Consider the following 21,085-nt stretch of genomic DNA (forward strand, 5'->3'; position numbering starts at 1 on the left):
TATACAGTATATGTATGTGTATATATACTGTGCATATATATATACTGTGTGTGTATATGTATATATATATATGCATATGTATACATATATATACACATATGCATATATATATATATATATATATGCATATACATATACACACACAGTATATATACATATTGGGATTGTGTTTTTGATGTTGCACCTAATGTCTTTTTGCATCTCAGGGCCTCCATACAGTAGTTCTCCTAGTGATGAGGTAATATTTCACCTGTGAAAATGAAGTCCCCATAGATAAAAATAAATCGACCATGCCCTTTAAAGGTGAACCATTTCATAAATCTAACATTGATTGTAAGCTTTATTTACACAGGAAAACTGCAACGAGAGTAAGCGTTACAGGTTGTAGTTACACCATAACATTGTTATCAAAACCTTGAACAATGCACAAACAAAGAGACATTACCACGTCTGATCTCCACGTTGTGTTAGGTGCGAGGTGTTTTGAACGTTGCTTGCCTTTATCAGCTGCATCTCAGAGATCTCTCCTTGGAGTTAATCCTCTTCCAGCCGCGATAGCAGGGAGTGATAGTGCTGATGTCGCGTTACCGGCAACACATGTTCCCTTTCATACAACAGCAGCTTTCTAACCATTTAATAGGATTGTTGTTGTTTTTTTCTCCTCGCAGCCCCCTACTCCACACAACAAACACTTTTCCCTCGAAGTGCTTCGACATGTGCCCAAGGAATTTGTCTCCGCGTTTCACAACAAATCAGCCTAGGTCAGGGGCTAAGATTGGCCTCCAGGAACAGACTATTGAAAACAGCTCCTCAACATGTCGAGAGGGGGACGTGGATTTTCCAGCTTAAAAGCAGAATCATCTCTGCTCAGGGCATTATCCTGTGTTCCAAGAGATTAATAAAGTGAGATGCTATTGATACGGCTGCTCTTGGATCAGCGCTGTGCCACGTTCACTGACAACTACTAGCTTTGAAAAACGTCTTTCCCATACAGAGAACATAGTCACAGATGCTTCGTGCCTTTTGTTTAGTTTTTAATGAGATAATAAAAGTAATACTGAAAAACAAAGTCCAATGTTTATGAAATACACACAAAAAGATTGACTACTTAACCAACACGTTGTTCTCCAGGAATTATCGCAAGCTTTTGAAGGCTCTAAAAATGTGACTACTTTTTGTCCCATTATTAAAGCATCTCGGATGTTTGCGCACTCTTCAGTCAAGATATATTTTTCATAGCAGTCTTCAAAGTAAAGAAATCCCATGTTGTACTTTGATGTGCTTAACACAGTTTTAACTCGCGTCTCATTACAGAGATAATTAATAGTTTAATTAGCACCAATTCTCACCAACTGACAGCCTCTCAGATACACAGTCTTGTGATTGGCTCGGATGTAGAGTGATGCAAAAAGCTTGATTTTTCTAAAATCAGCATTTCTTTTATCATATCGAGGTTTCTCAGGTGTTTTGGATCATAATTGCCTACAAACTTTTTATTTCTGATGTTAAGGTAATTTTCCTCGTCTTTTTTCAGGCTACACAGCAGATCTATGAGAACAGGGGGACGAAGTGCCCAAACTGCAAACAACTTAGGTGGGATTCATTTGAATTCTCGTTACCTTGAAGCAAAGCAATCATTTTCTATGGTTAGGAAGAAAAAAATATAACAGCATGCATTATGAATAAAAGTAATTATCATGCTTTTGCTTCTTTGCGTCCTGTTTGCAATTACTACTTCCTGGAATCTGAAGGAGCGTTTCATAAGAGCTACGGATAATAAAAAAAACAATATCAAAGGGACAGCGAGAGGAATTGACGCAAGTTTACAGATGCTGAAGAGAGCTCATCCCACAATGAGAGTGTAGGCTTCGAGAAACAGCGCGTGCCTCTTGTTCGGGATTGAGAAACAATAGCAGCATGGGTGAGGGCCCAAAAATAAAGCCTCCTCCCCAGTCTCTTACATCTCCCCACCCCCAAAACGTTCACTGAACTTCCAGTTTACAACTGCTCACAACTGTTTACAGCAGCCAAATTTCATTTTCTTCTCCCAAATCCTATCGCACATTATCCTGTACATTGCATTAGGGCCCTAATCTTTCCTTTCTCTTCCTCGGAAGAAGAAAGGAGCGCCTTCATGATTAACCCACTTTACAGCAATAAATAAACGCATCATCCAGTAATGTACACCAGATTTAATTTGAAGGGGGGGGGGGGGAGAAAAAGGCCAGAACGCTTCAAATCACTGAAATGTAATGAAAAATAACACAATGCAGACACCAATGGGCGCCTTAGGAATTAATTTGAATGCTCCATAATTTTTTCGCTCTCTTGTGCTCTCTGGATTGGTTTTTCCTCAGCCAACTGTGTGACTTCCCCCCCTCACACTGCGCTGTTGAGAAGCCTTCAAAATATACAAAGAGGATCAGTCCGCCATAAAAATCACTACTTTTATCATATTCACTTAAAAAAATAACAGTTCTTCTCCCTGTTTGTCACATGAAGCCCATGTTGCTTTTGGTTTCCCATCGTCTCTTGGCCTCAAACCTGCAAAAACAGAAAACAAACGATTGAATAACTGAACCCATATTAATCCATTTTAGCTTCCAACTTCAATCTCTAATGTCCAGTTTCAGTAGCTCAATCTTAACTGTACTCGAGTGTCACACATGGCAGATATATGATGGTAAACACAAACACAGTGAGAGATGTCCTACCCCCAGGATATTTGGTTCTTCCTCTTCTGCGCAGCCCTCAAAGCTTCTTCTTCCTGTTTGCGTTGCACAAAGTCACGGCAATCAGCAGCTTGAGCGATTTTCACAGCCAGCTATTTAGAGGCAGACAGAGGACAGGCCCATTAGAGAATGGAAATCAGTCTGTGGCGAGAAAAAGCCTTTCTGACTGACTGATGTGTCAGGGTGGCTTCTCGTCAGTGTCTCTGCTTCCCTGTGCTGCCTCCACCACACAGAACCCCCTTATCCTGATAGCCTAGGATTAAACACTCTATGCATTAGGACTGGTGGACATGCAGCATGTCCCATTGTTGCAAAAACATGATGCAACAATGATGAAGCAGCAGCCTGTGAAATATGAAAAAAGCAAGTGAAGAGTAATATCTGGACAATTTACATGTGTAAGCAACATAATGATGGTTTAATATATATACATTTGGCATTGTATCATGAAAAACTGTTCAATCAACTGTCAAATCTGCAACTGTAATAATACAACAAACAAGTCCTCTCCTTCCCAGTCCTCCAGCTAAGTGTTATTTTGAATGTTTCCTTTTTCTGAAACAGACAATAAAGCTGAACCTGTTTGGATGCCCAGTTGGGTAAAAATGTTGCCAAACGATTATTAGTTTTAATTACTAAGTAACGAAAAAAAATGTCATTAATTAAATAATTCCGTCTGTTAAAATATCAGTATTGGTTTTCTTAGTTTTCTTTTATACTCAATTTAATATCTTTGGGTTTTTGACTGTGAGTCAGTAAAAAAAAAAGGCATTCAAAGACCACCCCATGGGCTCTCCGATAATCTGATGGCCTATTTTAGTGACTAATTATCAATAATTAATACAATAAATAGTTAAGTGAGATTTCAACAGTGCTTTGGTACTTGGTTTAAGAATTACCACAATTCAAGCAGTTACAAAACACCGTTATATTTTCGACATGTCTAGGGCAATGTTCAATGAAAAGTAATAGGTAGAGAAATACACTTTAAATAAGAGGCTTCAAAAATGTTATTGTGAATATGTGACTGGGGGGTGACGTGCCCAATGGCTCCATAAATTACAAGAGCACCTTTTTATTACACTTATTCTAATCTATTTTGCCTTTTGTTTGAGGTGTTTTATGAGCAAGTCATATTTTTTAGCTCATGGCTAATAGTCTCTCCCGCTCATTGTTTCTTTGTGATTACTCCTTTTTTTTCTTGTTTAATGTACAAATGAAATAAGGGGGTAAATAAACCATGAGAAACAAGGTTCAGCATTTTGCAGTTTCCTCAAAAATAAACCTTGCAATGGCATTTTTTCCGCTCATCACCGGTGTAAAAGAGACTTTTCTGTTTGGAGTACTGCAGGCAGTCCCTGAAATCAGAAGTGAAGAGAATGACCGTGACTGCAAGAGGCAAACATTCAAATCCCAGGAAAGACGACATGTATTGTGAAGCAGAATAATCCCAATAACCCCAGTCACACAGATGCACGGGAAACAAAGGGAAAAATCCTGCCTCCCTCGTCACTCCTGAGATAGGTTTATTATTCAAGCAAAGGCAAACTTTGATAAACAACTTGGAACTATTTCTTCAAACCTTTGGGTAATTCTGTAGTAATATTCACAGTACAATCAAGGGTGGGGGTGGGGGGGAAGGGAGACTTAAGGTAATGAAGAAATGTGCCACCACTGCGCCACTTGAAGAAAAAGAAGAAGAAAAAAAGACCTGATGGAAAAAAAATGTTTCAATTATAATTAAGTGGGATAAACTTTATTAGAAAGACTGAAACTAAAATATCTCCTAATGCATGCTGGGATTAAGCAGGTCAGAGCGAGCAGGCAGGAAAAATTAAACTCTAAAGGCTTTTTATCACCATATTTCAGGAACCAAGGGTGTAAAATGTTCTAATTTGGGATACATTAAAAGCCATAAAGGTCTTTCAAAAAGATTAATGGTACTTTGCTTGGATTTAAGATAAGGGCTTCGGCTGGCTGCAAGTGCTGGGCTCCGGCTGGGCCCTCAAGGCATTCATCTATACAGTCACTGGAAGATTTGTGAAAGCGTCTGCATAACCTGAAGCACACATACTCTGACAGTTCTTCAGCTCTTTGCCATTTTATAGGTTTTTATTCCTCAAATCATGTTCGCTGCTCTTAAAGGGAGTTATAACGGGCGATTGCTTTTACATTTGCAGGAGATTTGAGCAGATAGAGCCACATAAAGGTTTCCCTGCTACGTGATGGAGGGTGTAGGTGCTAAATGCTTCTTGAGTGTCTGCGATGAGATTATAAACCAGGCGTTTATTAAATTGTTGACAAATCTGAGCAGCTCCTGCTCTCTGGTGTTTGGGGAAAAAAACCACTTTAGCTCATTCTGGGAGCATATGAAATGAAACTGCATGATGCTAAACGGTTTCATTTGGAGATTTACAGGCAGAGATTTTTTTTTTTTGCAGCAGGATTACCCACATTAACCTGCTCTCCAGTGGGGTTGCATTTGAAATGCAAAAGGTCTCGAGAAAAAAGGAAAAACACGCCTTCCTAAACATTCCGAAAGCAAAATTAAAACCCACTTCCATGCCCCACCCCCCCCCCCCCTTTTAAATTCACAACATAGCGTTTACTACATTTAAAGCATTAAAGGTCTTTCCTTTTTTTCTTATCAGTATAGTCTACAATCCCTGATTGTCTTTACTGGGGCTCAACATTAATGTCAACCAAGTTACCTAGGAGACAGAGCAGATCAAAGAGACAAAAAAAAGCCCTCAAATGTCTGATTAATCAAGCCTGCAAACAGCTTATTTCTTTTAGCCTGCATGCAAGTATGAAAATGAGATTCCGAGAGCAGTACATTGTGCAGATTTGTTCATTCTTATCTGAACAAAGCCAGCGGCAGCTTATTTCATGGATCACTGGCACTGTCAGCGCTGTGGCGCCGAGCAGGTGACGGCTCCTCTTTCTGTGGCGAGAACAAAATTAGCAAAAAGTCGGCACAAATTAGCCTCTCATATTTTCCGTAATATGACATTATTTTTCATTTACTTTTTTGATCCACTTTTCAGGATTCCCCCCCCCCCACCCCTTGCGTGCATCTTAGTGCCAAAACCTTTCACATCAGAGGCTGGTGGGAAATAAGAGTGAAAGCCGGAATAAAAAGCTAGAGACTTCATCCTTTGTTTGTGTGGCTCCTTAAAGACAATTCTTCCCACTCCACCTCGTATTAATATACTATTAAGTGTCCATCACAGGCCATGTTTCTGTGTCTCTCTCTTGTGTGGCCCGGGCAGAGCCGTGTTAAAAACAAGGTTTATTCAGAGGATTAATACTCTGACCTTTAGAAGATTTGAGGGCAAAAAAAAAATCATCACGCACAATGCTGTCACTGCAGCAGCAGCAGCAGCTTAGGGCCACGAGGAGGTTTAAGTCAATAGCACCGTTTTCTGTTCATTCATGTTTGGGTCGTCATGGAGATTCAAGTGGAGACCTAAACATGAGGCCTGAACGCAAAAAAAAAAAAATCTGTATAAGCCCTACACAAGAGTAACCTCTATCACTCTCATTGTTCTATTGCATCATTTGAGAAATGTTTAAAATAAAAGCAGCATTAGGAAATCTTCACAAAAAACACTGTGGCAATTAAACAGCAAGTGCAAAAAGACAATAGCTGAATGGAAGATGATAAAAATACATCTCCATGTGGATAAAGTGTTAAAGCTGCTATTAACAATAAGAAATAAATGATGGCTTTAAGGAAAGAAATGGCCTTAAACCCATTCATAAATTTCCTATCCAGGAAGCCCCTTCCAATTAAAACGTGTGAGAGGTGGATTAACAAGGGCTATATGGCTTTGCCTCGCTAAATCACCTCCCCGAGCTGCTCTGCTGCATTTGACGTGTAAACGATTAATGACCAGCCTAATTCCCTTATCACACTACCTTAATGCCTAAATAATGTGGCCTTAGTCAACTTTGGAAAAGCAGGGCTGTATAAGAAAGGAATGAATATCAGATTAGGCAGCTTGTGTGTTATTGCAGCATAATTTCTAAGAACTGAGGCGGAGGGGGGAGAACAAATGTGGCCAAAGAGCTTCGGTGTTGCAGCAACACGGGGTCAACAGATCAAGAGGTCAATCAATACCACCCATATCGCTTTAAAGAGGAAAGGAGAGAGAGCTTCATTCAGTTCATTTCGAGTAAAGGAGTGAATACAAAGAATGCGAATTAGCCAGATCCAGGTCTTGTAAAAGACAATGGATTCACTACATTACTACATGTGAACATACACACCTAAAAGGTCAAAACAATCTATTCATCTGCTCTCAAAGTGGTTTGATCTGTCTGTTTGGTTGTGTGATTTTAGGAAAGTCTTGTCTTAAGTGTAGGTTTTTGTATCTTATCATATTACAAGTGATGGAAATAAAAATGTAGTTCATTTTGTTGCTGATTCCATTCATGGAGGAAAAAAGTCCTTTCTTCAGTAAAAGTTTCAATACCATGTAAAGGAAGAAATCCTGCATTGGAAAAGTACCTTGACTAAACGTACGTAGGAAATCTTAGCATAATAAAGTGAACAAATGGCTGCTGAAATTGCCACACTACTATATAATTTACCCGTAGCTTATTCTTACTAATGCATGAATGTGTAAGCAGCATTTTACTGTTGTAGCAGTTTAAGGTAAATAATGACTTCATTACTAATAATGCACTCAGATCCATTTAAACACTGGACGGTAGATTTAATGGTTAATCATCTATTCTGAGTTAAATTGTAACTTGTATTTCTCTAAATTACTTCAGAAATGAGTCCCCAAATACTTAAGTCAGCAACAGCAAGTAGAGCCAAACAGTGTATAATGGGAAAGCATTAACAATTACAAAATGACATTATTCCCACTGCAAAGCTAAGTCCAAATAACACAGCCTCCCTATAGAGTTATCCCTACACTGTTTCACGTGTTTTGTATAATCTTTCCTGCACTTTGACAAACAGAATTACATGGCAAGCAGAAAGAAAAGCGACTCCAGGGAATGCACAGCAGAAGAGCCATGTCTACATGTGTCTCTATTAGTAATCTGATTCTAGATACACATGACATATCATCTTTAGGGAGTAGACAAAAAAAATCTCTAAAAGTTCGCCTGCTTTGTGCACATTCCATTATCTCGCCTCTTCTGAGTAGCGTAGGCTTAGTAGCAAGCTTTGAACTCACACTTACAATAATATGCCATCAACAGTTTTATAAGCTAATTAGAAAAAAACTGTTTAATTAATGAGTGACTGGCAATAAAAATGGCAATCATGAAAAAAGAAGACGAGGGTGCTAAGCTTCCACTACCACCAATTAAGGCCTAATTACAAACAAATTATATATGTGTTTTGCTGTGGGCTTTAATTTGGAAAAAAAATGCTTTAATTAAAAGAGAAAACACGCTAATTAATTAAACAGCACACAAATCTACATTGAAAAGTATGCTTTGTCTATCAAGTAATTAATGAAACACAATAATCCAAATGAGATTCCCAGGCATTTGATAAAAGCTTAGTACCCATTTCAAAAATCCATTTCAAAATTAATGGGCGAAAATGTAATGTGAGTCATCCGGAGATACAATAAAAGTTCATTCAGTGATAAATTGCTTATGCTGAAGGAGAAATGAACAAAGGGGAGAGTTTCCCTAAACTCTCTGCGAGGTGGCCTGGGGGGGAGGGGGGTATATAGCGAGTGGGGCGGGGGAACGTCAGAATCTGATAAAGCCTACTTTCCAACAAAAGCGGTGCTCATTAATTTTTTGATTACAAACACGGGGCATGGCAGGGAGAAGATGGTGAGAAGAAGAATAAAAAAGGTGGTAAATAACATAAATATCATGAAACACTCTTAGTTCAGCTCTTTGTTTCAACTAAGCCACCATGTCTCTTCCGACAAAATGCCGCGACACCTTTGTTTCACAGCGTTTAGGCAAGGATTTCCAAAGGGTAGATTTCAAGGACAGTGGGGCTTTCCTTTCAGCTGCTGCGTCTATTGAAATACGAGCTAGGACATAATGAGGGATATTATAACCATCCGCAAGTTCAAACACCACAGAAATCATAAATGGCTCCAGTTAATACATTAGGTTAATTGTTGTATATTAAGTGATCCAACTATTAGAGGGGCAATATTCTTAGCGAATAAAGCTGATCAGGTTAGGTTTTCTCAACATGGATTAAAGAGGAGTCCGCCAGCCAAAGGTCATCCAGAGGACACAAATGAGGCTAGATTAGGGATGTTGAGGCAGATGGTTTCAGGCATTAGTGAACAGTTAGTTAACACAATAAAGGCATGGGAAAGACTATTGAATGGGGCATGTATTTATACTATAGCATACAATTTATAACCGCTGCAAAAAGAGATGTGTTTTGAGGATTTGTTTGTTTATTGGTTTGTCAGCAGACTGAGGGGAAAACTACTGGCCAAATGTTCATGAGCCTTGGACTGGTTCCTCTCGAAGCAGATTCAAATCATAGTGTGAATACACAAACTATTTTACGTAGCTAAATGGAAATATAGCAGCTGAATTTATTTTAAAAACACTTTGTTTGGTACAGATTTTCTTAAAAAAATAAAATGAATAATCACAACATGATAATCTTTATATATTTTTTAAAGATAATGTGAATAATGTTTCAAAAAGGATTCCCACCAAAATTAAGGATCATATTGCAATATCAGTCAAATGAATTGTATGTTTTTCAAATCGTGCAACCCTGATATCTAGGTTTTTGAGCATGTAAATGGTCTCCAAAGGATAAAATCCCAAAGTTTCTCTCCAACACACTCCGACCCTGCCTGAAACGCCTCCATTTGACTTGTTAGCTAACTTTTGTATCATAGTGACATCACTATGGAACACTTGTGCTTCTATTGGCTAGAGCGCCAACACATTGTCTGTGATTTGGGGGACATTTCCAACACATCTCCAACAGAGCCGGCCAGCAAACCAATCAGAGCCGACTGGGCTAATAATAATAATAATTTGAATTTATAAAGCGCCTTTCTAGGTACCCAAAGCCGCTTTCCATTTAGTGAGGACAGACAGAAAACAAATAAACATGAAAACATTTTAACATGTCATAGTTGAGGATCAAAATACAATTATGAACCTGAAAATGAGCACAAGATGTACTCTTTAAGATATAAAAAACGGTCCAACACCAGCTGTGGCTGAAATATACCACACCTCCATGGTGCCTGGCTCTTTTGCTCTTTACAGACCAACAACAAAAGCAACTTTTTAGAACATGTACTATTTCTTTGTGTGTGGCGCCACTGCATGCTTTCTTCTTTCCTGTCGGTTAAGGAGTGGCCAGGAGCCATTTAACTACTTTTTATTTTCCATATTCTTTAGCGTCTGCAAGTGATCAAATGAACTATTGTTACAGTCTAAGAGAGTTTCTGTTTTGAAGTGGTAATGCCACTCTAATAGCTGTGATGAGTGCTATGGGGGAACTGAAAGCTCTAATATGGCGTGACAGTCTTTTGTGGTGAAATATACCCACTTACTATATATAAAGTACAGCTTCTGACTATTTCAAAAGACCTCAGTGTCTCAGTCTCACAAAGAGAAAAAAGGTTGAGGAAGAAATTATTTCTGGTAAGGATGATGTTTTAAGTAATATAACAATGAGAAGGTTAATATCTGTGATTATTATATATATATATATGTATTTATTATTTAGGGTACAGCAACACCAGTTCAAATCGACTCTGCATGGGATCAACATATTGTTTGTTGGTTCATTATTTTATTGGCATTACCGATCTGGGAAAAGTAAATCATATGTATAATATCAACCTTTAAAAGACCTATGATTCATTTCAACATTTTTTGAGGCTTTTGGGTGTGATAACCTAGTAGTTTGTTGGTTTAAATCACTTAAGTTATTTTTAATCAGTATGAAGACCTTCATATGAATTGCATCTTGTCCGAGCAGTCTTTGGACCCTTATTCTTCTCAATATATGTTGATTAAATTCCATCTGTGGTTCATTGTGAACATTTTCTCTGTGCTGATAAATCTGCCTTAAGTTTAAAATGTGTTTGTTTACTTTGAGTACACTTAATGTCAGCTGCAATAAAGGGACAATAAAAGATTGTTTGGCTATTTTTTAATGTTAATTGTACGGTTCAAAACATCTTTGAGAAGCCTATAATGCCCGTCCAAAAACAAAGGTTTTCATGACATTTTATGAAACAATCAAAAGTTCCCTTTGCTGGTTTTATCGTAGTATGATCTTTCTAAGACACTAAAGACCTTTCTGCAGATTGGACAAAAGGAGAAAAATACCATTTGAGTATAGAAGGAAGCATCGTTGGCCAAGATCTCGCGATACATGGCCCCATCCATCCTCCCCTCAATACGGTGCAGTCGTCCTGTCCCTTTTGCAGAAAAGCATCCCCAAAGAATGATGTTTCCACCTCCATGCTTCACGGTTGGGATGGTGTTCTTGGGGTTGTACTCATCCTTCTTCGTCCTCCAAACACGGCGAGTGGAGTTTAGACCAAAAAGCTCTATTTTTGTCTCATCAGACCACATGACCTTCTGCCATTCCTCCTCTGGATCATCCAGATGGTCATTGGCAAACTTCAGACGGGCCAGGACATGCGCTGGCTTGAGCAGGGGGACATTCCGTGTGCTGCAGGATTTTAATCCATGACGGCGTAGTGTGTTCCTAATGGTTTTGTTTTTGGGACTGTGGTCCCAGCTCTCTTCAGGTCCTTCACCAGGTCCTGCCGTGTAGTTCTGGGCTGATCCCTCACCTTCCTCATGATCATTGATGCCCCACGAGGTGAGATCTTGCATGGAGCCCCAGACTGAGGGAGATTGACCGTCATCTTGAACTTCTTCCATTTACTAATAATTGCGCCAACAGTTGTTGCCTTCTCACCAAGCTGCTTGCCTGCTTTCTTGTAGCCCATCCCAGCCTTGTGCAGGTCTACAATTTTATCCCTGATGTCCTTACACAGCTCTCTGATCTTGGCCATTGTGGAGAGGTTGGAGTCTGTTTGATTGAGTGTGTGGACAGGTGTCTTTTATACAGGTAACAAGTTCAAACAGGTTTAGTTAATACAAGTAATGAGTGGAGAACAGGAGGGCTTCTTAAAGAAAAACTGTGAGAGTCGGAATTCTTACTGGTTGATAGGTGATCAAATACTTATGTCATGCAATAAAATGCAAATTAATTATTTAAAAATCATACAATGGGATTTTCTGGATTTGTTTAGATTCCGTCTCTCACAGTTGAAGAGGGAAAACCTGCAAAATCGGCAGTGTATCAAATACTTGTTCTCCCCTCTGTATATGAGCTGCTGGATGCATTCAAGCTTCCTGACACACAGTGAGCGGTTTATACTATATGTGCCAGTCAATCCATGGTATGCTAATTACTGAATTAATTAGCACTAGCAGCATTGTAAAATAATGTGCAGTAATCAAAGGATGGAGACCCAGTCTTCTTAATTGGAGGACTTGCACCTTTTAATCTACTGAACTACTAGAACTCCTATAGAGGTGAGAAGCTTTATACATTATTTTGAATCCTCTAGGCTTGTGAAAATAAACCCAAGGGGACCAACAGACATCTTTATGAGAAAATAAACCTTATCTATACAGTTTAAATGAATACATCAGGGAGCTTTGTCTAAGCAATGTCGACATAAATAATATTGTGTTACCTAAAAAGGGGATGATTTCTTTGCTCTATCTTCGGGGGCGTTAATACTTTCACTTGAAAGCGGAGCACGTCTTCAGGAATTAATCTAAAACAAAGACTTACAGCCTTGGGAAGTATTTAAAAACTGTAATGAGAATTAAAAAAAAAACAACCTGGAATATCCGAGCGGCGTGTCTCAGAAGTTTGACAGATGAAAGAACACATATCTCTGAATTTGTAAGGAGCCTTCAAAACAGTTTTTCCTACGAAACTGTTTTAATGTTCAGATTAAAAAGAAGAAAGTGGCACAAATGGAAATCATTAATTGATTTGAGGGAGCTGAAAACAGCAGAAACAAACATTTTCCTCTCATAAAAGAGGGGATTTTGACAGGAAGCTCTCTATCTCCCTTCCATTTCCCTTTGCTTTAATGAGATAAGTGGGAAGCTGTTAGATTGAGGATGAAAATACACTGAAACATTGTCGTCTAACATGTACCAGCGTTTTCTATACAAAACAATGCCTAGAGGGACAAACAGGCCTCTTTAGTTCTTCACAGCTGTCGGAATGCTTTTGCATTTTTCGCGTAGAAAACCTGTTCCCATTCTTCCAGTAAAAAGCCTGCCACAATCATTTCTCGGTGTTATGACCGTAAACAAATTAAACATCTAAGCCATCCCGTACCAAATGAGCCACTCAATTATAACCTTGAAATTGATTCTGGCCACAGCGGGGATTATTGATCGTCTAAATGTTTGTCACAGTGCTCCTGTCAAAAGTGAACAGGAGTGCTGTAAACAAACACTGGTCTTAATGCTATCTGCATTTCAGGCTGCATCGTTTAACAAATAATATAATCCTTTTCCAACTGAATCTGTCAAACTTTTTGCCTTTTAGCTGCCACTTCTCTTCAAACTCCTGCTATGCTCAGCAATGCCTTTCTTTGTATTCAAAAGCGAAAGATAAGGAATTTAACGTCACCTCAGTTTTTAAGGGATTTCAAAATGGTCAACTCACTACACTCTTGTGTAAAAGGAAGTTATCGCTGCTAGACAATGAGTTGTGGCTGCCAAACTGCTGTCATGTCCCATCACGGTGCTGGCAAGACGCGAGGCAGGTGCCAAGGAGGCGAGAACCTCGGCTCAGGCTAAAACCAATCCACCATCGCTCTAAGAGGCTTTCTGAAAGTACCGCGCAGGTGCCACTCACAACAGCTTTCAGTTAACTTTCCCATATTTGACCACCCTGCTAGCAGTTAAGATGGGAATTTAAGGGCTCTGATGCTGCACACTAATGTCCATTAAACACTAAAGACACCTGGGTCACGCATGTAATGCCAATTCAATGAATAATAAGACAGATTCTTGTTGTTTGAGCCTATTTATTAATTCACAAGGGGGAAGTTTGAAAGATTTACTGACATTAATGAAAATGTTTTTCCGTTTGTGGTGTGATTTCTTGCTGAATATTATTTTCCTGCTAACACATTTAGTATGAAGGTCAGATAATGCCTTCTGCTGTGATTTCTGATTCACCATTGCAGTCTGACAGAGGAGTGAAGAGGAAGGAGTGATTAAGGGTGCCTCTGCTTTCAGAAATATATTTCCCATTCACCTTTCCAATAGACATTATTAAACGACTTACAGTTGAACAACTTTAACTATTTGGACGGGCCTGGATTAATCATCTGTGCAGAAGACAAAAACTGTGGTGCTTCCACAAAAAGTCAAAGGTCAAAGACTCATGACAGAGAATTTGCAAGAAGAGAAGACGACTCCTAACATTAATATCATGACAAACATTAACACATGAAAATCCAGGAAGTTGCTAGTCCCCCCCACTGAAAAATAATCTGGCATAAAACCCCTGTAAAATGGCATATTTGCGCTTTATTTTGCACAGATTTAGGATATAAAGTTTTACTTACTGTAGATAACTTTAGAGTGGTTGTTGACCATATGTTGTCATCTTCCTACAGAGGCAGACAAACTATTTTCATCGTGTTTCCAGTTTTGCTAAACTAATGTAAGCTAAATAGCTGCTAGCTGTATCTTCAATTTGGTGTACAGATGCATGAGTGGCATTGATTTTAACATTGGTCTGGAAGGAAGGAAAACGCCATTTTTAACATTTTTGGAATGATTATGCAACTACCATCAGTAACTATGACACATTATGAATTTCCTACAGTTTTGGCACTGACTCGCTTTTTCTAAGCAGCAGGAGCTAGTGGGTAACGCACTTTATAGACATTTCCACTATTGATGGACCAAATGAGCTTTATTGAAATCTATGTTTAGAGATTCCTGTGTTTCTGCTTTGTACAGCAGCATGCTTTGCAACTCTATTGCAATTCAGGACGGACAGATTGTTACATATGTATGTGTTTCTATTATCAAAAATATAAAGGCTTATGGGATGCTGTAAGCAAAATGCATCATGAAACAAAGAAGTTTAACTTTGATGCTCAAAGTACGGCAATTCCCCCGCTGGAGAAGTAACACCGCAACTGTATGTCTTTTTAACCACAATTATATGTGTGTGTGTGCTACATTTTATGCTAAATTAGTTTCAAACCACTTGATCCTTGATGCCTGCCAAGGCGGTTAGTTACAAAACTTCAGGCACTGCATTTAAGGGACATGTACACTTCAAAGGTATGAAACTCTTACCTGGAGAATGATTTAACAGTTGGCTTGAAAGCAATGTACCCTTCATTAAAAAGCAGAGCCAAAAGTCCTTTAGACACTGCAGCACTTCAAAACTAAGGGGAGGGCTTTCCATTAACGCAATGGAAAAGGGCTGCAGGACTGAATGGTGGGTGTCTGCGTGTGTTTTTGTTCCTCTATGTCTTTGCAGCAGAAATGGCCACGGATCCATTAGCCTGATTTGTCACAGCGGGAGCACCCCAAAGATCTCTTATCAGCACAACGTACCTCTCGAGTGGCGAGTCTGTCGCTCATCTCCTCCGCCTTTGCAATGTCCCCTTCAGCGATGGCCCCCTCTATGCTCTTTTCTAGGCCGGACTGCAGAAGAGGGAAAAATATTCAGATTTTTTTTTTTGAAATAGGGGTAGAGAGAGAAAAAAAAAATCAAAGAGTAACTTCAAAAGTCCCCAGGGCCTTATTTTTAATATGATTGCCATTACTACAAATATGTAGATTTCCCTTCACAAATGAAAACCTTTTTGATTGGATATTAGTGAGGAAATCTTAGAAATGCTACAGGAGATTACCAAACATAAATGTGACTCTTTAATTACACATTTCCATTACAGGCCGAAGCAGAAGGGGGTGTGGAGAGGGCCCCCGGTTACTGATGGCAGTTCTGCTGTGATGAGCCTATCTGAGGAAGCAGAGCACCGGATTTCTTCAGCCCCCAAAATTTCATCATGCTAAAGAAATACACTGGAAAGAGACTCTAATTATTAATGTGTTCCCTCTGATGTATTGTCTGAGGACCTTGACTCAACTGTAAAAGTACAAGGACGATACCATCAGGCTTTAAAACACACAATTATAACTATTTTCCGTAGAACTTTGGTTGCTTGTTAGGTTTTTTTATCGTTTTTAAAAACCGAATCTGACACTGATAAGAACTGAGTTGTGATCTCAATCATCGTCTACTGTATCTAACTAACAAGAGTGTAACTGACAGCGTTCTATATGAAATGAAACATCTTTTTAAGGTCACTGAAAAAAAATGCTGTTGCAAATGAATTAATGACATCTGGCTGCTTTGTAAGCTTTTTCCTCAAATGACTATGTGAAAGACTTGGTTGAATAAAAGAAAATATGATATATTAATTACAAGGAACTGCATTTGAGGGATAAAGGAGCCTCTCATTATGTTGATGTGACAAGTTCTGTTTCATTCAGCTTGTTAATCGTTTCTTTTATCCTTTTCATAGTGGTCTTATTCAAAATGAGGCTAAAATCAGCATTAAAAAAGAAACCTCAATTTTATGCTGCTCTGAGATAAATTAAGCACAAAATACTCCAAAATAATCATTAAAAGGATTTCAAATTGAAATGAGAACAGTTCCCATTCAGTGGGTCAGCTATAATGTTCATCAAGCTTGCAAATATTTTTGCTTCATATGCAATTTGCAAGCATTTGCATAAAATGTTCATTCATCTTCAAGTGCAGAAATGTATCCCAATGAAAGAAAGTTATAATTTCTTTCTCTGATGAATACCACACAAGCACATGTATTATCTCACTATTCATTTAAATCTTCTAGCTGCAGTCACAGAGACTGTATCAGGTACTATTCTTCTGTCAAGCTAAATTGAAAGGAGATTCGTCCTAATCTTATCACTAAATGTAACCAAACATAATCCCTAATATTCATCTCAGTGTCAGGTTGAGAGTATTCTAAGCCATATCACTGAAAACAATGAGAGGATACAGTGTCAGGGAAGCACAAAAGATGGGAAGGTGTTACTAACAGCTTCGACTGACACAGTATTAAACCTCAGCAGATAAGTTGGAAGGCAGGAGTCTTTGTTACCTTCGGTGGGGGTTTGGAACATGCAGGGGGATGAAATCGATCATTTACACCGAAATGCTGCTTAAGCTCATTCCAGTGCTCATCATGCTCCTCCTGATGCTCTCTGCTGACAGAGGAAAATAGTTATGTTCATTACATGTAGCCCAGCACTGTGATAAGGCAGACTAATACTGTCCATCTTACTAAACGTCTAAATAAGCACCTATCACACAGAACGGTAACTTCAATTGCCCTGCACTACATTTCAGAGGTCAACATTGTACCTCCTACTGCAGTATGATTTTCTGACAGCTGCAGTTACTTTAAATATTTCACTTACACACAATGATCTACCAAACTAACATCATTGATTAATTAATAACCATTACAATATTTTATAATAAAAATGTCCTGATAATCCTTTAGTAACATTCTGTTTTACTTGAGGCATAAAACATATTGTACACTAGGGCTGTGTAACACCGCAGCTACAGTATTGAACATTTGAAAACAATATAAAACAAATAATGCTATGTTTAACGTTTTTTGGTATTTTTTGTATATATATTTTCTATTATTTGTGTTTGGGTTGTCGAAGAATGAAGACAGAAAACACTGAAAGAAACAACATCGATATGTTTAAAATAAATAATGCTTATCATCATCCTGGCATATTGCACCACCCCTATGTACACACAAAGAAAGTCCACAATACAACTAAGACGCTACGCTGATTGATGCTCAGAGCTTACTGATGTATAGATGAATTAGCAGATAAATGCTTCACTAAAAATGATCTTTATTTCCTGAATGTGCTTAAGGAATGTCTACAGCATGCAATAGGTTTTGGGCCAGCAAAGGCCATTCAGTTATTGGAATCGGAGGATGAAACCCTCTTTAAGTGTCACACACTTGTACATAAACACAGCGCACACAGTAAAATTGGAACTCTGCATTTAATCCATCCTAGCACTAGGAGCAGTGGGCAGCTATTGTACAGCACCCAGGGAGCAATGGCATAGATGAACTGGGACCTCACAAAGTAACAGTCCACACTCCATATTTAGATCTGTTTAGGGACTTGAACCGGCAACCCTACGCTGCTTAGGTCAAGTCCCTACAGACTATGTTCCTGTCAATAAGTAATGAGGGTAAACTAGCAGTTAACTATTAGATCCTACATTACAGCTATCAAGTCTGTTTTATTTTTGTTAAAGGGTTTTATTATTGTATGTTACAGCTGTAAGACATCTGAGATTTGGTTAAATTCACAAGCTTTCTACACTTCCAGATTACACAATTGCATGAGAAGAATTACGTGGACCTATGTTGTAATAACTCAGTTCTCTGGTTAGACATTTTTTTATATATATTAGGTACCTTGTCTCTGCAGTTTCCTCACTCTTTGTTCCTGTTGATTTACATAAGAGGCACGGTTAAGTATTTGTAGAATACTTTGATGCAAATTAGCATCACTAAACAGAAGTCTTCACGTATAGTAAGAGGGACAACAAGTTACTCTGTTACATACAATATTAAGAACAGAATAAAAAAATGTTTCATGTCTTTGCAAATTGTACAATAAAGAATTTGCTGTACAGATCCTGAAACGATACATTAACATCTCACACATGCACGTGCAAACAGAAAGAAGGCCCAACATCAACATACTCTATCAAACATAACATGTTCATTGTATTATACCATAATTAATACCTTTCTTGTGTCGTCTTCTTTTTCTTTTTTGGGGGACCTTCATTGTCTTAATTTCTTCATTTTTCTTCCGTAGATCCTGGAATTTCTAAAACACACAAACACAGGAAAATTAAATTCACTAACTCGGAGCACAACAACCCCTGATCTATCTCTGCTGCACACATCTTATAGGCTATATTATGATACACAAAGTCCTACAGGGCTTCCACAACCATTCATAGCTCAAGATCAGGGAGGGCTTTCTTTTATATTTAGTCCCCACTAACAAGATAACATGAACACCAACAGCTAGCTTGTATTTCACAGAATAATACTTAAGCTTATGCACAGCAAAACAACATACTTGCCACATTTCCTGTGATATGCCAGGCATACTGCATGTCGGGGAATCATTGTCTGATTCACAGGCAGTGTGAGTAGACTGTGTCTCTTTTACAGAGACTGTGTTTTCCCCTTCAGAGCTCAACTTTTCAGCAGATCTCTCACACTGCTCTCCCTCTCTCTGCTCCTCAGCTTCATCCTCGTCGTCATCTGGACTGAGGTCGTCTTCGGTTAAACCTTTGGGCAAGAGACCACTATACATACCGAGAAAGTAGATACAGTCAGATTATACGCTAAAATATTATTTATCTCGGGTCTGAAACCGGTCAGAAATGGCTAAACTGTAGGTTACAGCTGCTGGAGCAGGCTCTAATTTCCGGGTAAACACTGTGACGTTACCGAGAAGAACCCACCGATTGGCTGGAAGCTAGTCATGTTGAGCACATGGTCCAATCAGAGCGGTAGATATAAAGACTGAGAAGCGCAGCACGAGGGCCATTTAAAAGCGCTTATTGGCTGGTTTGGTATTAGAGGAACGTTCAACGCTTCAGAGTTAGTTTGGGTTTCTGTTTTGCCAAGGAAGGCGGTTATATGGTGTAAACTTCCCGTTAAAAAGGCATTTACAGCTCAGAAAAGGAGTGTGGAACAAATGAAAGAAGTTTGAGCAGTTTAAGGTAGTCTTTGCAGCGAAGTGAGGTCGAGAGCAGGCCTGTTGTGGAGCATTTCTAATTGAGGTGAGCCAGGCTACTGACAGGTCCGTGAATTACCAGGAATCATTCAAATGTTAACCTATATTTGTGTCATGTTCTTGGCGAGATAAGCTTCCTTCTATGACCAATGGTTCGCAATTTGCTCAGTGTGCTTTGGGCATTACATTATTATTAGAATGATTAGCATGCAAATCTTGTATAGCCCCTGGCACTGGCGCAGGCACATCTACCCTTAAATTGCTCTTTCACACTCATTCACATTAGCTTTCTTTTGGTTGCATCTTATTGCAAAGCCAATAATCTACATAAATTATAGCCTGCATTCTCTGTGCCATATGCATTAGGAATAAAGTGAGACCTAACCAATGTATATATAAAAAGGTCAGGCTCAGGTTGGCTGGAAGAAGTTTCTGGAAGAACCATTATTTCAGTTAAAACTATAGTGTTGTATAGGACTGGCTAAGAATTGTCTGAAATGACCAGAGTTGGTTTAATACAAAGAGAATTTGATGCCAATTCCTAAACAATTCTCCTTTTTATATCTTTACATTTTTTGATAAATTACCAATCATTGCATTTAGCTTAAGTGGCCAAAGTTGTACATTTTAAGCAGCCATGCAGACACTTTGCCATTCAAAATTATGATTTAAAGGAGATAAGCACAGAAATAATTTCCAATTACACGACAGAAAGAAAAAAGTCCCAAATATTTTTCAATATTCCCCAATGTGAGTATTTGCTGCTTCCTCTGCACTTCTTGTAAATTAAAAACATAAAAAACAAAGTCATTTCAAATTGGATCCCATAGGGTTTTAGACTGTTGTTCGGGATAGATATTATAAAACATTATTATAGGCTGTACAATCTTGTGGTTGGATTATGCCAATATCTTTTACATTTTGGAGAATAGGTGATTAATACATTAATTAAAAAAGATAATCACCAGGTAAATATACAAGACAAATCATTTTGGTTGCATCCTATATTTCAGAAACTTGAAATAATTACAAATAGGCCGGACATTGAATGCGACAACCTGGAGACCTTGCACTCCCCTTGACCTCCTTGTACCCTAAAAGAGAGATTTACACTGTTCAGCTTTGCAAAATTCAGCTCAAATTTACTTGGTTGATGAGGCTTATGCTATATTGAATGTCATCTCGAACATGTAAAATCTCCATGTCATCCTCTAAAATATAGAACCAGTAACTGGTATCACTCACTCAGCATTATCCTGACTTTAATTACTTGTGTGACAAGTTGCTGAGCATGGCAGCGTCTGAAGGTAAATGAGAGTCACAAAGTCCTGTTAATGCCAAACAATTTTGGCATTACAGGTCTGAATCATTTCCTTATTGATTACTAGACTTTGTGTTCTATTTCACACTTGAATTAATGTCTCTCAGCTTTCCCACCATGCATTTCTCTGTGTCTC

General features: G+C 38.6%; 1 protein-coding gene across 2 annotated transcripts; it reads right to left on the bottom strand.

Moving 5' to 3' along the window:
- Positions 1-265: 265 nt before the first annotated feature.
- Positions 266-19,351, bottom strand: fam204a (family with sequence similarity 204 member A). Of its 2 annotated transcripts, none has more exons than XM_063874819.1 (7): positions 18,963-19,351; positions 18,620-18,704; positions 18,284-18,314; positions 16,925-17,030; positions 15,348-15,437; positions 2,715-2,824; positions 266-2,544 (listed from the first exon to the last, which is right to left on the bottom strand). In XM_063874819.1, exons 1-7 carry the CDS (start codon positions 19,200-19,202, stop codon positions 2,493-2,495), a joined length of 714 nt encoding a protein of 237 aa, XP_063730889.1. In that variant the 5' UTR covers positions 19,203-19,351; the 3' UTR covers positions 266-2,492. The 2 variants fall into 2 exon arrangements, with proteins under 2 accessions (XP_063730889.1, XP_063730890.1); XM_063874820.1 differs by having other exon boundaries at positions 268-2,544; positions 16,925-17,027; positions 18,963-19,350.
- Between the last annotated feature and the right edge of the window lie 1,734 nt (positions 19,352-21,085).

This window comes from Eleginops maclovinus, chromosome 22 (assembly GCF_036324505.1).
Source record: "Eleginops maclovinus isolate JMC-PN-2008 ecotype Puerto Natales chromosome 22, JC_Emac_rtc_rv5, whole genome shotgun sequence".
Classification (NCBI taxonomy): domain Eukaryota; kingdom Metazoa; phylum Chordata; class Actinopteri; order Perciformes; family Eleginopidae; genus Eleginops; species Eleginops maclovinus.